The sequence below is a fragment of the Zerene cesonia genome, chromosome Z, assembly GCF_012273895.1.
Source record: "Zerene cesonia ecotype Mississippi chromosome Z, Zerene_cesonia_1.1, whole genome shotgun sequence".
In the NCBI taxonomy this organism is placed as follows: domain Eukaryota; kingdom Metazoa; phylum Arthropoda; class Insecta; order Lepidoptera; family Pieridae; genus Zerene; species Zerene cesonia.
The window spans coordinates 11325369-11344877 of record NC_052122.1 but is presented as its reverse complement, the minus strand read 5'-3'; the positions used below and the strand labels follow the sequence as shown (position 1 = coordinate 11344877).

General features: G+C 33.3%; 1 protein-coding gene across 2 annotated transcripts in view; it reads right to left on the bottom strand.

Annotated features, from left to right (window-relative positions):
* Window positions 1–18280, bottom strand: part of LOC119835877 (voltage-gated potassium channel subunit beta-2) — a 42631-nt gene extending 24351 nt beyond the window's left edge. For both annotated transcript variants that reach the window (XM_038360951.1, XM_038360952.1), the window contains exons 1-3: window positions 18206–18280; window positions 12688–12782; window positions 5768–5872 (exon numbers count right to left, since the gene is read on the bottom strand). In XM_038360951.1, coding sequence (XP_038216879.1) covers window positions 5768–5872; window positions 12688–12696 — 114 coding nt within the window. In that variant the 5' untranslated portion in view covers window positions 12697–12782; window positions 18206–18280. The remainder of the gene's footprint in view (window positions 1–5767; window positions 5873–12687; window positions 12783–18205) is intronic.
* Between the last annotated feature and the right edge of the window lie 1229 nt (window positions 18281–19509).

The window sequence follows — 19509 nt, the reverse complement described above, 5'->3', positions numbered from 1 at the left end:
ACAGATTCGAAATTCAAATGTAATATTTTTTTATAATTAAGTGTAACAGTATTTATGGCCAGACTAAGTATGTACCGTGGCGAACGTATCTTGTCACGTGTCTCTTAAACAGAGTTTCGTAATGGAATCATTTAATCCTGGTGATCCTCATTTTCCTATCGGATAATAAGATAATCTCATGAAATTTTTAAATTTACCTGTCATTGATCAGTGTACAAAGTTTGAATGAAATCTGTCCTTTTAAAGTGGAGTAATGTCGATTCTAATTCGGATTTGGTTACATGTAACACATTAAAAACTTAATGTGGCTGAAACACTTCATAAGTATGTTAGTCATTAGTGAATGTCAAGTTGAACTGAAGATCCAGAAGTCCCAGGTTCATACCAAGTCGGGTACAAGAGGGAAATGATACTGGAATGTCTCAAATTTATTATCAGTTTTAGTATTCCGTCCTATGGACTATGACAATGATGGATCGTGAATAACGATTCCCCTTGTACTTGTGCTATTTTATTTATTATATTTCGCTTATTCTTGTGTATTATTACAGTTAGATATACATAGTACGGATGTACAATGTTCTTTTATAAGAAATAAATAAAAAACGTCAATACCAGAATAGATATAGTACATAAAAATAAATGAATAATGTATCTCCTACAACTGCGTAGTTTAAGGTGCGAGTCTCAAAGTGGAAACTTTCTGAAGGACAGATCTCCTTATAAATAAAAATGCAAAATTTAATAGGACATAATAAAATACATGTAATAATTTGCAATTTTCCCGTACTTACGTATGTTTTGGTGTAGTGTAAACAAATGAATAAATTTATCCTTATAACTCTTACGTATCGTCATGCAACGGTATTTTACATGATATATACCGTTTTTAATAAAATCAAAATCCCACGCCGAAAATTTAACATGGACATTTTCAGAAACTCTATTTTCGGTCCTGCCTACACGTATCATCTGTCGAACGACAATCAAATGCCAAAATCAAATTTCACCTCGCCTCGTTTTTTATCTGCACGTGCTGTAATTTCTAACACGTGATATATGTATCCTATGCAATTATATGTACAATGATGACACATTAATTTGATTTTTAGGTCCGTACCTAATGGGATTTAAGGTACCCTATTAACTGTATAGACCCTGAATTTTCTAAAAGGGCCTATCACGCAAATATATCTGAATCAAGGAATTTTAATGCGATAGTATTGTACAATAATATACCTTGAATATACGAAATGAAATTAATGAATTATTACCTATGTAACCAGCGTGTTTGTTCGTTTGTACAAGTTACTAGGTCAGAGGATTATGGTTGGCTTAGCACTGTCGAAATACAATCGAATCTTGCAACCACAACATTGAACTGATATTTAATATCTACAAAGGTATCAGTTCGCTGACTCCCAAGCTGAAAGCTCACAGAATTTCATGTAAATGCAAGTGCAAATAACACCACTAAGTAACGGCTCAAATAAATTGTTTTGAAACTATTCTTCGTCTTTTTGTCTGATATTTCAGTATTGCACCTGTATAAATTATATATTTTGCCATTTGAATCTACATTCTTAAAACGAAGGAGGTTTTCGATTCAGTTTTCACTTGATTTATTAGTTGATTGCTCCGTGTGGGTTTTAAACGATTTACGAAATTGTTTTTGTGTTTTATAGGAAAGTGATTTAAATATTTTGTGCGTTATTTCCCGATTAAGGACAGTGACCTTTCTTTGAAGAAGTGAGACATTTACTTATTGCAATTCCTACTACAATTACAATCTATCTATCTACAGATAAACTTTTTTGTGTATCTTTTACATGCAATATTGACATCTCCAACTTCTCTCAAATATTATTTGAAACGGCCATGCATTACAAATTCACAATAATGAATAATGTAAACGTGTGCTCTATGAACTTTCATTATTATCAACCGACTTGAAAAAGTAGAGGGATATCAAGTCAACTGAATTCTTGAGTGAATCGATTTTGAGGATTATTTTTTATTTGAAAGATAGTGATAGCTGTTTAATCCTATTTAAATTTGATCCAGCTCTGACGAATTGAAAGTGGTTAAGGTTTTGTTAAAAATAACAATTATTTGTAATGTTATCATAAGATGACATCTTCAAGCTTACAGCAATTACGAAAATTTCTCAAGCGTATCGCAACACCTACGCGACTTTACTTCCAATAACAATATTTCCGTTCGTATTAATAGAAGGATTTACGAGCAATGGAATAAGTGACAATTAATAAATACTTGATATTTTCTTGTTTTCGTCTACGTAGTAAATTTATAAATATTTCACTATATACTCATTATATTTCAGTTAAAAAGTATGCTATTTATCTATCAAATAAAAAATTACAATAAAACTCATAACCCTTTCCTACCACATTCCTACCACAAATAAATCATCAAGTTAGAAAAATACTTTACTTTATTAATTATTATCTACCAATACAATGTTACGGCACAAAAATATACACAATTTTTTTAAAAATTGTCCATATTGCACGCTTTAAACAACGTAGTACCTGGAGCAGGGTATTTGAAAAATTTTTGGTATAAACGAGCGGCTCCAAAAATTGGTTTCAATATCATATTGAAATTCGACCCCGATGGTTAATAGAATTTGCTTAGCATTTAAATAAATAACAAGCTTAAAAAATGGTTGCCTGTAAAGTCGGTTTTACGGGCGAAGATTTTACGTGACAACGTCTTTTTCTCGGTAGAATATTTATTGATATGAATATTATTAAACTGCACAATACGAACAAGGAATTGAATGATTGAATGAAAATAAGAATTGCACAAATTTTAACTATAGAAAATATATTTTGTTTACTAAAAAGACAGAGACAGAGACACAAGCACGCGCCGATTCAATGCGCCTAATTCTATAGTGCTGCGCGCGCGGCTGACCGATCATAGTTCGGTGACTCATCGTAACGTTACCGGGCGTTACACTTTTTCATGAGTGACTCCGAGCCGCAACCTAACTTAAGACGTTGTCACGTCAATACGTTTTAAAAACAAAAAATAATATTTAATATAGCTCACAACAGGCACGCTTTATTGATAGAATGGAGGAATTTATGTAATCCTGACGAAATACAGGATTATAAAAACTCTAAAAATTATTACGTATTACGTATTATAATAGTATTGTCACCAAACCTTGGTACACCCATCCTACTAATATCATAAATGCGAAAGTTTGTAAGGATGTGTGTGTGTTAGTTACTCTTTCACGCAAAAACTACTGAACCGATTGCAACGAAATTTAGTACGTAGACAGCTGGACAACTGAATTAACATATAAGCAAATTTTTATCCCGATATTGTTACGGGATACAGACTTACTCGGGGGAAACCGCGGGGCGCAGCTAATCTACTATATAAAAATAAGTCGGGTTTTCCTTCCTGACGCTATAACTCCAAAACGCACGAACCGTTTTTCACGGTTTTGCATTCGTTGGAAAGGTCTCGGGCTCCGTGAGGTTTATAGCAAAGAAAATTCAGGAAAAATTTCAACACAAAAGCGGGAAAAACGAAGCCATCTGGTGGCGAAACGGAGTTCGCCGGGTTTGCTAGTCTTATATATAGTTTGATTTAAATCTGCCCGTTTTAGTGGGTCATCAGCTCGTCTTACTGGTGAAGGTAATAAATACGTGTTTCGAACGTGTATTGCGAATCTAACCAGCCAGAGCTCGATGGTATCATATTCCGAACATATAGTTACTAAATTCCATGATGATAAAAGTATTGGGAGTGGGTGAAATTGAATTAAAATTACGTAATTATTTCACTTATATCTCGACCTAGCGTGTTAAAAAGCTAAATGAACATGATTTATAATCACACACACGCACGCACATCCACCATGTAATAGCGGATGATGTTTCACTTCCACACACAAAATTAAATCAGTAAATTGTTGCCGGTGACTGGCCGAAACTGTTTGGGCATTTGTGACAATATATCTACTATATGGACAAAGCTTTGTACAGTTGTGATTGTGTTTGCAAACTAACTTAAATGCACATAGTATTGTGTCATAGTAATAATAAATCTTTATTGAAACAAATGAACACAGTACAATTAAAAATGTGGCTCTTAGTTCCTTGCTATAACGTCAAGGAAGAGACATCCTTCGAGAGTACATTAAGAACTAGGCAGACGAAGATTATAAAAACAAAAAAAAAAGTATTTTGTGTATGTGTGTGTGTGTACCGGCGAGTTTGTATATGTGAGAAGACGCGCAAGGCTATTGACATCTACCCATTACTTATTAATTACTCTATTTCATGTGTAGATGCACATCGAGATTTACTGATATATTTTCGGCCATCTATTTAGAGATAATAAAATTTCCTGATGACGCTTTGTATACAATCGTGAAAACGGATGCCAATAAATCTTTTCGAAGTGTTTTAGATAGCAGTGAACGCACATGCGATCCAATACACCCAAATTAAATTATACAGTTTAATATACCGCTTTCAATGTTGCCATTGACATTGACCTTGAAGAGCAGAAGTTTCTAGACGAATCAGGGTGAAGTATGTCACAGGGTATAAAGCGCGGGATCCAATTGCATTGCTTGAAACAGTGACAGCTAAATGTGTAGATACGAAACTTGTTTTCCCATTGGCTGCAAGATGCATATGCGCAGACATCCACCAATGTTCAAACTTATTTCCAGTAGTTAAGTATACCGTGTTATTAGTAATTAATCATGGATATCAGTAATTACATGTGATAAATTTACAAATAGAACATTTGATGTTCATTTATATTATGACGATTATAGAAAATAAAAAAAATAAAAATGTTATCCGTAGGTATTTTATTATATAAAACACATTATAAGCATTGTCAAATTTCATTCAGCTAACAATATTGTGTATATGTGTGTAATGAAGGTTTCACTGCAGATTTTTTTGTGCCAACCCTAGTAGCTAGCACTTTGTATCAATTTAAAAATTATTTTCCATAAACTATGAATTTACACTATCCCGACAACATCCATTGGAGTATAATTAGGGATCAGTTTAATAAATAGTCCCTTTATATTCTTGAGTAATTACACCGTAATTTCTCTACATATTTTCGATTCCCGATTAATCTCATAAAGCGGCTACTAAGAAATCCTTTAGCTAAGTTTTATTTTCTGAGACAAGCACGCTTTGGAGCTATTTGGCCCAGGTATTAGCAGCTATAGCTCCGGGAAAATTACATTAATTATTTTTTTGAAAAGGCATGAAATAATAGTATGCGTCCCCCACTGAGAAGTCTAAGGCCGGCTTCCTTTTCCTCACCCTTACTAAGCCATCCACTAAAAAAAGTGAAGTCCCGTGTCCCCTAGTGGGGTATAGGGCAGATGATGTACATCTGTTTCACTGATCGATTTTCTTTACAGACAAGTAGGGGATCACTCTTCTATGTCCTTCCTGCCAGACCGAGATATTTTTTTTTTGTGCGTTCCCAACGGGAATTGAACCCAGGACCTCTCGGTTCTACGCTCATGCGTTAACTGTTGCAAGGAAGCGGTCATCCACTAAGAGATGAGAAAAAATTGACGAGAGGAATTGTTTCCTGTCGTTTATCCTTACTCCTTACCCCTTATCTCTTAAAAGCAGCCAATGCATCTACTTAATTTTGCAAATCTTAATGGGCGTAGTGATCGCTCGTCTACCAGAAACACTAGTTCGGTTGTCCACTCTAACATAAAAAGTGCAACAAATACCTCTCTTTTTATCTGCTCCTCCTCAGCCCCAATCGCGCGCTGATGAAGCAGTTCTATGTCCAGCATGCGGACCTCTTCGGCCTCCCGAGCTTGTGACACTTTTTCCTTAAATTAAATGGAATATTTTAGTTTTATTCTGATCGATTTGAAGTTGATTTGTAAGGATAAGTTTTGAAGAGAAAATTATTATCCTTACAAATCTAAATTAAAAGTTAACTAAGCTTAAAACTAAACCGAAGAAATGAGAGTTAATCTAACTCAGTGTTAAAATAAATTTTGATCTTCAAAAATTATATTTATAATAGCAGCATTCGCTGGATTCGCTGGTAGGATTCCGTTGAGTTGATCCCAATAAGGACCTGCCATTTGAATTTTTTACTTTTGTATTACTTATTCTACCTTCTAACCAGTACATAAAGTTAAGTATGTATCTATAAAGAATCATAATAATTTGAAAGCAATCAAGATTTGTGAGAATCGGTACGCCTGGCTATGAGTTACAACTGTTGTAACTAGGTCATTTTATTTTGAAGATCGATGGCACAACAGTAACAATATCCTTCACACTGCCCGCAGCTCATGAAATCTATTGGATACTAACTAATTAAGCAGCATATATCAATGTCCATCTATTCTGTTAGCCGAATGGCTTCAATGAATAGTAATCTGATATGTATTTGGACTAGCTGTTGTCGGTGAATACATCTCATGGTTATTATTATGAAGTTTAACGATGTTTAACGTGAGCCTATTGGGTTTGGGATTCTGTTATCTATTTAGAATTAATTATTGATTAGATACAATCGCTGAAAACAGTAGTAAACTGAAATTCCAACTAAATTTATAAATGTGAAATAAAAATCTGTCTGCGTGTCTCTTCTTCACGCCCAAACCACGTTGACGTTCACTAACTATAAAACTAGTTATCTGCTACTTGTTTTAAAAAAATATAACGAGAAAGATTCGCCTACCCTGATAATAAAAGAGAATACTTTAATTTTGGATCACTTGTCAAATTTTGTTTGTTGAAATATTGTATTGTATATTTTTCAAGAAAAAAATACTTCAATTAATTATTAATTTATTATTTTATTTATTAATTATAATATATATAATATATTTTTAATTATTATTTTATTATATGAGTGTGTGTCATGTGTAGTGTGTATGTTATATGTGTGTATATGAAAAATGGTTGAATGAATTTGAATGATTTTTGATTTTGAATTTAAAATAGGCCATAAATTTTTTCACACCAGTCTTCTGTGAAGGTGTGTTACTTCCCCGTCGCGAGGTGGCCCAATCCGTGCCATAGAGTGTTCGACATCCATATTTAAATCAAACATTATGTAGACTAACCTAGGTATAAATATATAAATATAATGTACTATAAGGAAATTCGCAAAACATGTTGAACGCATTTACGGAGACCATCTCAATCTAATTGTCGGCACGAAAATCCATTTACGGGTTCGCATCGAAAAATTGGTTTTTATAGGAATAAAAACATCGCATTACAAGGGCTGCATCTCGACACGTTGCTACTTCGAGCTTTTCAAGCATTTTGCAAAACGTAAATATTACACATATATACAAACGTTCCGTTCGCGGCTTCGCGGCTTCGTCTGCGTAGTACAAAGTGATACAGTCTTTGGGGCTCTCAACATAATTCCGGTTTCCGTGGTATTTTTAGAATATAAACTATCCTATGTCCTTTCCCGAGTCTCAAACTATATTTCTACTAAATTTCATACAAATTGGTACTGTGGTTTAGGCGTGACAAAACACGGATATGTTACTTTCGCATTTAAAAATAACCTAATTTTTGTTTGTATATGTTATTATGTTATTATTAGTATATAGTATCATGTTATTTTTAGCCGTACTAATATCGCAAATCTGGATAACATGATTGTAAATATAATTATGTGGTTAGTGATTAAAATATTATGTTTTGTTAAATATGTCAATAAACGTTAAATTAGAATATTTTATTACTTAGGCTTTTTAAACGTTGTAATGATAATTAATTAATAATAATCTATAATAAGACCAAATAGTACACAATATACACGTGCAGGTTTGATGGATAAATATAATAAAGCAGTGATCCTCGAGTAATTTATGTAATGGACAATACCTGGAACGACACGGAGATTTTTTTCTGCCCCGGGGAAACCAAAACAACAGAGCGCACTGCACGTGTGTGAACACGCTTCGGCGAAATAATTTTAATGAAATTTATGACGTTTAATACTAGGAAATTCAGGATGGATAAATTAAAAAATTAAAAGTAACGCTGCACTCCAGGACTGATACAAATGAGCTCATTTTGAAGTGTTAGAAGAATTGATTAATCATAGCCTTCAATTGTTATTTCGACCTCATAGGGAATGCAATACTGATAATTTAGACTTTATTCTTAATATTTTATTCTTAATTCCTTTATTCTTAAAATACAACTGCTGAACGATGAGCTATGCAGTATAAAACCTTCACCTGACTATATAGGATTTAAAAGACTACAAGATAAGGTAATTAATAATTTTTAAGAAGAGATAGGTTGCATTTTAAAGTTCGGTGGGAGGTGGTGCTTAAATGGGACCAAATGACAATAATGCCCTTGTCCACTACTCGGCTAACTGCTTGTAAACCCACTTAGTTTTCAATAAATAAACTTTAAATACGCTTTTTCACGTTTTTCAACTAACTCAAAAAACGGGGGTTATTTTGTATTTCTTCCAGTTCTTAATAATTTAAGGTGTATTTTTTATACATAATAATTGGAACGTCATATGAAAAGGTCTTATCTCCGAACGAAGCAGTTTACTTAATAAATATGGTAGCATTTAATAACAACAAAATGCTCAGTTTTCAGGCAACGCCAAGGAAATCTGTTAGAGCTAAATACCTACGCAGAAATATCCCGTCTCCATGACAAATTTAACACAACACTATACCCACACATACAGAAAAAAGGAAAGAAACACTTCATTTCATCATCATCATCATCATCATCATCAACTCATATATGTTCCCACTGCTGGAACACAGGGTTCGTTCATGAGGGTTCAGGGCATAATCCACGCTTGCCAAGTGCGGGTTGGCAGTTGTCACATGTCGTCGAACTTTTGATTCTTGGACGTGCCGGTTTATTTACACTTAATTTACCTTAACCTAAATCTTAAAACACATTCAAAACAGCGACAGAACAACAAGACAAAAACAGCAGAGAATAAATAAACAAGCAACTATACAATAAAAATTAAATGAATACCTACAATAAGAAATGGAAATAAGATAGAAGTCACTCAGCATGCGCAATTCAGGACAACATAAACATTTCCTATCTCGACGCGTAGATCGAATGTATTCTATTCAAGTTTAGTTGTTTACATTTACACATAATAACACATCTCGAAGGAGTGTCTTAGCGTTTAGGATCACAAGATTATCGTAAATTATCACTATATAGGGAGACTAGAGACTAGCAGTGGTGGCTCTGTGGTGAGAACCTCGGACTTTAAAATCGATAAGTCGGGGTTCGAACCAGGCGTAGCGTGCAGGAAATGAATTGATTTTTCAATTTATCTACACATGTGGATTATATCACCATTGCTTAAGCGGTGAAGGAAAACATCGTGAGGAAACCAGTATGTCCAAGAATAAAAAGTTCGACGACATGTGGCATCTGCCAACCCGCACTTGGCCAGCGTGGTGGATTATGGCCGGAACCTCCCATAAGAGGCCTGTGTCTCAGCAGCGGGAATATGTATGGGCTGATGATGATGATGATGAAGAAGCAACAGTTAGTAGAGTACATTTCCACGAACATCTGTAACTATATTAAATACCAGCTTTTGTGTCTAGCCAAAGGATAAGATACAAATCATCTTCCAAAGTAAAGATATTGGCAAACGTAAGAGACAGAAACAGAGTTACTTTTACATTTAAAATATAAGCAGATATTATACTTCGTTTCGGCGTGGATGTTAACACAACCACAAAATACATTGTTAATATAATTGGAGTTAATAACTCTCGGACAATAGCGTCGATAATTATGTTTCATGTTAAATGCGTATAACATCAGGTAGCCAGTACTAATAGAAAGCTCTAATTAATTCCCTGAATTCAGTTACGGACCATGCGAAAATGTATTTTCATTTCTGCATGACGTAAAACAACGATTTCCAATAAATGATAATTACAAAACAAATTAATTTTCTACTATAATGTCAATCATCGTACTTTTAGATACCACTCCAGGTTCTAAAATATAACCAAAAGTGACAATAATTTTATTTCAAACACGAAAAGAATCATTTTTTATGTCACAGTCGGCAATGTAGCTGGTGGGACGCCTGATGGTACGCGCTACCACCGCCCATGAATATTTAGAGAGACATTAGGTGAATAGCAGACTTTACGCCTCTACAAATGAATTGCGACTTTAAATAGCAAAGGGATTAAGAAAGGATTGGTGAGAGGCATAAAGGAAAGGACTGGGAAGGGTAAGGAAAAAGATATGTGCCTCCGGCTCTCCCACTCACGAAACGAAACATAGCATAATGCTATTTCACGCCGGTCTTCTGTAAAATTGTCGATTCGATAAACATCCACGGTGTTAACGAGAATCAAAATCAAAAAAAGATAACAGTTGAAATGCGAACCTCGTTCGTTTTTGGCAATGCATATTAATAGTTAAACACCCCAATATAAAAATGATTCATAATTAAGTTCATTATTCATCATCAGCTCATATCATTTTCGTATGTGGTAGTCGAGCACGCTTCGGCACGAATTGGGCCAGCTCGCACCGGGGAAGTACCACACCCCCACAGAAGACCGACGTGAAATAGCATTCTGCTGTGTTTCGTTCGGTGAGTGGGGGAGCCGGAGGCCCATATCCTTTTCCTTCCCCTTCCCAGTCCTTTCCTTTATTCCTCTCGCCAATCCTTTCTTAATCCCTTTCCAATTTAAAGTCGGCAATCCATTTGTGGAGGCGTAGGATCTGTAATCGACTTTACGCCTCTACAAATGTTCATGGGCGGTGGTAGCGCTTACCATCAGGCGTCCCACCAGCTCCATTGCCGACCGTGACATAAAAAAAAAAAAAAAAAAAAAAAAAATATCATATGTTCCCACTGCTGGGACACAGGCCTCCTATGAGGGTTCAGGCCATAATCCACCACGCTGGCCAAGTGCGGGTTGGCAGATGTCACATGACGTCGAATATTTAATTCTTGGACATGCCGGTTTCCTCACGATGTTTTCCTTCACCGTTTAAGCAGTGCTGATGTTATCCACATGTCCAGGTAAATTGAAAAATCAATTTATTTCCTGCACGCTCGCCCGGTCTCGAACCCCGACTTATCGATTTTGAAGTCCGAAGTTCTCACCACTGAGCCACCACTGCTTGCTAATAATTAAGTATTTATGTAAAAAATTTACAATTGTACGCACTATGGCAGATCACAGTAGAACTTTATATAATATACACAGTAGAACTTTATATTATACAATATACCTTCCTTATAACCTGTGAATCACAATAAATCATTTTGAATTTGAATTAGAAAAAAGTAGAAACTGTTTCATGGTGATGTTCAACAAAGCAAATAATACGATACAAGGTAACTAGTTCATAAAGATCATGAGGTTAGTTCGGGTGCATTTTCGCACAATAGACGTCTTCAGCGATCTCTTTGCATTTAAATATATTAGTACTACTTCAAACGGTTGAAATAGCAAGTTGCTTTAACAAATAAAAGTATTATAGGGATATTTTACAAAATAAAAAATTACACTGTTTCAATCGTGTTTAAGTGTAATATAAGTAATCATTATTTATACAAACAATTATATATTATACAGTAATTATATTGAGAGAATTTCAAGTGAACGAAAATAAAATGTGATATATCCAGTACCGAATATAGTGTATCAAAGGTTGATGCTTTTAATTATCAGGTAAATTTGCATTGAATTCCCGATAAACGTAATATCATATTTGAAGCTTTGTAAAACATTTATGCGGTTTTCAAATAAAGCGCACGGATAACGATAGTGGTACTTGATATATTTCATATGATATGCAGCAATGTTAGGAACGTAATTAAAAGGAAAATGATTGATACGAATCCATTTTTCAATTGTAAAATATACAGATGATAGATACTGAGTGTATGTTAAATGATTGATAATGCAATCCATTTTCTTAGAAAAGCTAGTCAATATGATATGCTGATTAAAGTTAGTTTGTAAATATACAATAATTATTGCATATTTTTATTGTTATTTATCTCCGATATAATCGGATTTCGATGCTCATCCTAGATAGGAAACATGTTATTAATTTCGAATGTAAAACGGACATGCCAGAAAAAAAAACACTTGTGCATAACGCGTTAGCATAAAATGCCCGGCATGATTTTCACTATGAGGTTCGTCAGTAAATCCCAAAACGTAATGTATTTTCTCTCCAAACTACTTACATGTGCACAAGAATTATGACCTAAAATAGCTCAGTTACGCTTTTTAAAAGATTTAATAAGTAAAAATTAACACTGAATAACAAAAAATTATGCTAGTTATAGTTAATGGAAATGTTAAAATTAGCATTAATTCGCGGTAGGGTAATTAAGGGAAAGGTCTAATGATGGCATGGTATAGCGAAAGACACAGTTTCGAATCCCGCCTCATGATTGATTTTTTATTTTTAAAAAAATGGCAAGATTTTTTTTAACTTAAATTTGAAATGCACTGGTAGACCTTATTTTATTTTACGTAGTGTCTATAAAATTTGTATATGTGTGAACTTATCTTAATGCTAGAGTTTGTACTGATCGCTTTATTTGCAAAAGTCTTATCTTAAATGAATATCGTAATGTTTTTATATAATTATATTTTGATAATACCTTCTGCATTTGTCGTTCATGTTCAATTTTCTGTTGCTCCAGATCTTCTTCGCTGATGGGAGGTGTTTCATCGCCACCGGCCGTAAGTTTCGAACCTATAATATATTTACGTTTAATATAAGGTTATATGTAAGGCACTTGCTTCAATTAGAATTGTCAGACCTGCTTTAGGTAGAGAATGCATTTATACATATGCAAGGTCCCTAGTGAATGTCTTGGGTTGTAAGACACTCATGAGTCCCACTAAAAGCAGTTCTAACGACTAAACAGCATGACGTCAGAACACTTTCATAGTCGGGTAGGTGGATATCATCACAGATAACATAATACTATACTAGGTTATATATTCAATTCATCCACGTCCCTATACTGGAAACGTGGCTTCAAAAGCTAACTAAGCTATTTTTAATTACCTTGTTTTGACGTCGAAAGCAAGAAAATTGAACTAAGATTCAAAACATTTCATTGACGTAGTTATGATAGATAAAATAAATATGATTGCTTCTATTTAGAAAATCTATCAATGAATTAGATATGAAACGCTACCTTATTAATTGAAGCCGTGTCCCTTGAAGTCAGCCTTTTATAATAGCCAGCCCAACATTATTTTGTTACATGTACTCAAGTCTGCTGAGTTCTACGCTCACGTATAAACTACTATAACAATCAGATGATCACATTGTACATTACTGGATGAATATTGTTCTTACGTGAGATAAAAAAAATCAGCTAAACTATTTAATAGTCTTTTGAAATAGAAAAAGGAGAAATCGACGCACATATGATTGGTATTTGCCCACCGCACAAGGGGACATGCGAATACGATACGAATAGGTTATTTCAGTTTGCCTTTACTATCTTCATCAAACGGATTTTTTATTCCGAATATCACAATTTCGATAAAGCTTTACATTTCAAACGGTATGTTTGTACGTCTGTAAAGACTAATATTTACAGAAAATTCAATATAATGTTGAAAAATAGTGAATCTTGCTATAGAGTCCACTAGGGATCCATGAGTAAATGAAAAACAAACTGTGTTTACCTTATTTTATAGAAATTGGATTATATTTGGATTGATTTGATTGGATTATTGATTATTGATATGCAAAAAAAATGTACATAAGTACTATGCATTAAAAAGATGGGGCTAAAATCGGATTAGTTGTTTCATAAAAGACTTTAAATTTTGAATGTTCAATACAAAGACGATAGTGTAAGGTAAAACATAACTCCAAACAGAATAAAGTAAATTTTTTATAGATTATACTTTCAAAGGAATTATAAAAGATAGAGAAACATAATAATTATGATTAATTCACATCCATTATAAGCCATTATTAAATTATGAAGTCATCATAAGCACTTGATAGGTATTTACGTATTCCATTAACAGATCATTGTTGTAAAATATGAATGCATAAATTGAAGAAAAATTATAATTAGGTGTACAACACACATAGGTCACATAGGTTATCAATTACGAAAGTCAGCATGAATTGGTCCATCTTGAACTGGGGAAGGCTAAGGAACCACAGACCCAAGTCCCACAGAGCCATAAGTGTGCGATTGGTGTGTGAGTTGGAAGTCCATATCCCTACTTTATTCCTTAATCCTTTCACTGTCCTAAACTTGATAAGTCGTCCAGCAGTTTGCAGATGTGGACAGGCAAAAGGCGGAACTGTTTTCTACAATGGTGGTGAATGATGGAACTCAGCTATGACGATGCTTAGAACCCTAATTGAATAAATAAATAGTTGCTTTTGATATTGAAGGTCTGCAAATAGCTTTATAAATGCCTGCAAATGTACCTGGACGGTGGTAGCGTTTACCATCTGGCAACCCACCAACTGCTTTGATAACATAAGAAAGGCGTATGTGTAACCAAACATCGCCGAAATAACTAAACCGATTTTTGTTAATAAATTTAATCAGATTCAATAAACTAGTTATAATATAACTAGCGATGCGACCCGGCTTCGCCCGTGGTACATATATATACATAGCACATACATGGTACATAGTCTATAGCCATCCTCAATAAATGGGCTATGTAACACTGAAGAATTTTTCAAATTGGACTAGCAGTTCTTGAGATTAGTGCGTTCAAACAAACAAATTCTTCAGCCCTATAATATTAGTATAGATAAATAAATATTGTATTAAATTACATTAACTACAGCCTTCCAATGATAACCTTGTACAAATCACCTCTGGTTTGACGAAAAACCCCTTAAAATCTATAATAATATTTTAAATTATGTAAATTGAACAGTAGGGTTTATTAAAATCGCGAAAGCATCTGCGGTAGCCATGCGGTATCATACATTGTACTACACATAATGCAATGAAACACGTGTAAATATTTAAAAATCGATCATCACGGAGTAGTATGATTTTCGTCCCAAATATACGTACAAGATAAACATTTGTTTTCAAAGCTTTTGATTGCTTTATATTGTATCGAATTCTTTATATAGTGTGTATGCATATTTTGTTCTTTCTGATATGTTTTTATAAGTAAGAAGGAAATTTAATACAGTTTTATAAACTATATCAGCTGCATCTATTGTAACGCTAGACTACTTGCAAAATTATTTAGTGCTCTTCGATCATTCTGATATCAGCTAATAATACAAAGGGCATATGGACAGTCTATCTCGTCTATTATAATTATGTTTGCATACGAAATAGCTCACTAAACGCACTCACACAGATGTACGCGTGCGTACAGACACGTACATCTATGTGCGTATTTTACCAGATATTGAAAAGTTCTCTAATTGTCTTTATACATTTTTCTTTCAATGGAAAGTTATATTGTAAGTTAAAGATGTTGGCACAAATTGGGCCAGCTTGCACCGGGGAAGTAGTACCACAGCCCCACGGCGTGAAATACAAGCATGCTACTGTGTTTCTTACGGTGAGGGGGGAGTCGGAGGCCCGTTTCGTTTTCTTTGCCCTTCACAGACCATAAAAGCGGGCAGCGTAATTGCAGAGGCACTATCTTTGCGATTGTTTATAGGCGGTGGTGATCGCTTACCATCAGGCAAACCAATAGCTCAGTTGCGCGGTATAAAAACATAAAAATATAATATTTAATGAAGTTATTAAATTTTATCCATGCATCAAAGCCGATGTCAGTCAGGATTTGCGAGCAGATTTTTCATAAATTCCTTTCATTTTACAATTCTAGGAACGGGCTTTGTTGAAGTTATAAACGGGTTTATGTCAACACTTCACAAAGGTTCTACATGAGTATAACAAGAAGGATTTAAGTAACTAACTATAACACCGCATTTAGCAAAAGGTTAAAGAATTTCCAGAAATGATCTGTGCTTCCAATATAAATTTCTTATAATTTACAAACTTAAAGCACTAGTCCAGAATTATAACGCCTCGTAATAAGACTTTGATCTTGTAATAAAACGCAAAGGTAAAAAACAAACTGTTTTAAAATAAAAAACTCATCGACGTTACTTACGCGTAAGAATAACTAATATATTTATATTATACATTACACTTTGTTTGACATACAATCGAAGTCGGTGCTATTTAGTAAAAAGAAATTAAAAAAATAAAAATTTATTTTCATAATATAACCACAGATAACGATAATACTATTCTTTATAAGTTTAGAATGTAAGTGTATGTGTGTGAGTCTTACTGAGTGCGCGTGTCTGTGGGGATTAAGTTTACATAGAGATTATGTTTACATATTGTTAGTGTATTAGTATAGTATTATGTTATATGTGATTGTATGAAATTTCCATTAGTATATAATATTGACATCATCTGTTCAAAACTTTAGAAATTCTTCGGTCTCTACATAACATTACTAAATGTTTCAAAAAAACTCTCAAATCTCGATTACTAACAGAAAAAGTACAGTCAGAGGGCTTTAAAAGATGGTTGTGCTTTATTATTTATTCTAGTAGTTATATAGATAATATAAAGAAGCGTATTTTATTCTCAATACTTATAGCTTCAAGATGACTTCAAGTGTAATAGAAAATAGTTTTTTCATAACTCTATTTACAGGATGTTTAAGACTTATTATGCTTGAACTAAAAGTAAATGTAAATCACACGAGGAAGTGGTTTGAAATGGAACATTTTACATTGAGTATCTCATTTTATTATTCCTAATGTATAAACTATTTTATTACAATCGTCTTGTTATCGGTATTCCTTTTATTGGCGTCTTGTTTCAAACTTATCATGACTATTTTAATTTAAAAATACTTAAGTTGAATCAGTGTGTGTAAAAATAAATCAAAATGAATTATTTTGTATATAGTTAGTGTAGCTTGTTAACAAGCATGTAAATAACCATAAGCCTTATGCTAATGTAAATTTTTATGCATAATATGTGTATCAACATTTTTCATACCTCAAAAAGAGACATAATCTTTAATCGACTTCGAACAATGTTAGATCTTGGACAATCACTGTTAAATAATTGAAGAAAGAATTACCTAATACAGATAATGCCTTTCTGCGTACCTATATTCTAATAATCGCTTCGACTTCAAAGAGAGATGCATATATTTATTAAATGGAAACATTGCTAGGACTTGTTTATAAATTAATTGTTAATAAATAGAATGGAAAAATATTAAATCCGATAACGCTTTTACAGTTGCGTAAATATTATACAAAGTTTTAGCAGATGAAAAATTTATAGGGAAGAGGAATAAAATTTTTATTCGATTTATTTATTCTTTAAAGGGATTTCCGTCAATCGACTTTTCTTGCTAGCCTACGTTGCAAGTGGGACACTACCGTAGCAGCAAACGGTAACATCTTTATAAGATAATCTCATTTCTACGGTCAATTTATAGAAATACAGAGCTTTTATAAGTTTCCTAGAGTTTTTAACGTATTTGTTCGTGGATTTGTGAGCATTCAAGAAAAGTAAGATAACTCTTAAATAATTCGCTAGCGTATCGGTTAGTGTATTTACTGTGACCTAGGGTCTACCCACTCTCGATATATTCTGGTATGGACGTTTTAATATGAGTAACGCATTTCTTTGTGAGCATTTTAATATAGTAATATGTATTATTTAATATCCTCAGGCTCCTAATACTGCTATGATATTTGCATCGTACAAGCAGGTTATCTGTATGCTTTTATTAAAATTATTATAATCACAACGCGTGAGAGTTGGCAAGTTTGAAAAATGAAAAATTTGCCTATTTATTATTATTTTAATCTATTGCCTACTATAAGTTTACATGCTAGAACGCATACGAGATGATTTTATATTATGAATAGCTTTAACCCTCGGCGTCACTCGCATGATACTCGGGTATAAAGTAGCCTATGTGCTAATCCAGACTATAATCTATATCTGTACCAAATTTTATACAGATACAATAAACTATTCTTACGTGTAATAGAAACTAATGTCCATACATCCATCCATCTATCCATGCTTACAAACTTACACGTTTATTATAGTACTGAAGGAAGACCTTTGAGCCATGGAAACGTTTAAGAAAATAGCAACTCACCAGTGGGGGGATGGTAGGATATCCAAAATTGATGAGCCAGTTTTCCGAATTCCTAGCAAACACCACGACACCCACTCCCAAACTAAAACGGACAAACAAATTTATTTTTATGGTATCTGAGTTAAGCGTGCACCAAATTGGCCCGCTTCCAAACCTTGTTATTACAAAATTTTAGTTTGCGCACGCGCAGTTACGGATTATAATTCGAACTTTTATCAAGTTGTTGTTGTATATAGATTTTTTAGCAGATATTTAGTGTTATATTAACTCGCGGTTACCTTTGTATGTCATTTAGTAAGTATTTATTGGTGTATTAAATAAGTGATAAAGGATAAGTACTAGTATCAATAAGGATTAATCACTTACTAGTTAAAATTACATAAATTTTCTTAATTTTATGTCAATTTGAGACTACTTAGTAAGTTAAACTTACTTGCAAATTGTCGTAATTTTTTTTTAATATACTTATTGATAGACGTGGTTAGTTTAGATTAGTGTAGTCATGTCTATCGCTAATTATGTACTGTATTAAACAGTTCATGATACAAAAAGCAAAGGGACCGAAATAAAAATAGTTTTAAAAAACTAAAAAACACGCTTTTAAAGCACGTCAAACTAAAAATTACAAAATAAAATATAGTTTAAAAAAACTAAAAAACACGCTTTTCAAGCACATCAAACTAAAAACTATAAAATAATTTTTAATATAAGCTGAAAACAATAATGAACGAAAAATACTAATATTGTTGTGAATAATTTTTAATATAAACTGAAAATAATAATGAATGAAAAATACTAGTATTGTTGTGAAAAAAGCGTGGGGCGCTTTGTGCCATATTTTTCGTGTATTGAGCAATGGGATGATGGGATAAACTTATCAAGTTATTGAACTGTCCCCGGTTCTTGATGAGTGTACGAAATTTGAATGAAATCTGCATGTTTAAAGTGAGAGAAAATCGAGCTTAAAGGTGTCAGTTACATATATATGTACATACATACATACAAACTAACAAACAAGTAAGAAAACATACAAGTGAAGTTAACAACAGCGTTTTAAAACTAATTCACAACTGCATAAAACGATATACTCGATTGGAGTTATATGTCTATCATACAAATAATTTTTAATATATGCTGAAAACAATAATTAACGAAAACACCTTATTTCTCACTTTAAACATGCAGATTTCATTCAAATTTCGTACACTTATCAAGAACCATCATTTTCCCATCATCCCATTGCTCAATACACGAAAAATATGGCACAAAGCGCCCCACGCTTTTTTCACAACAATACTAGTATT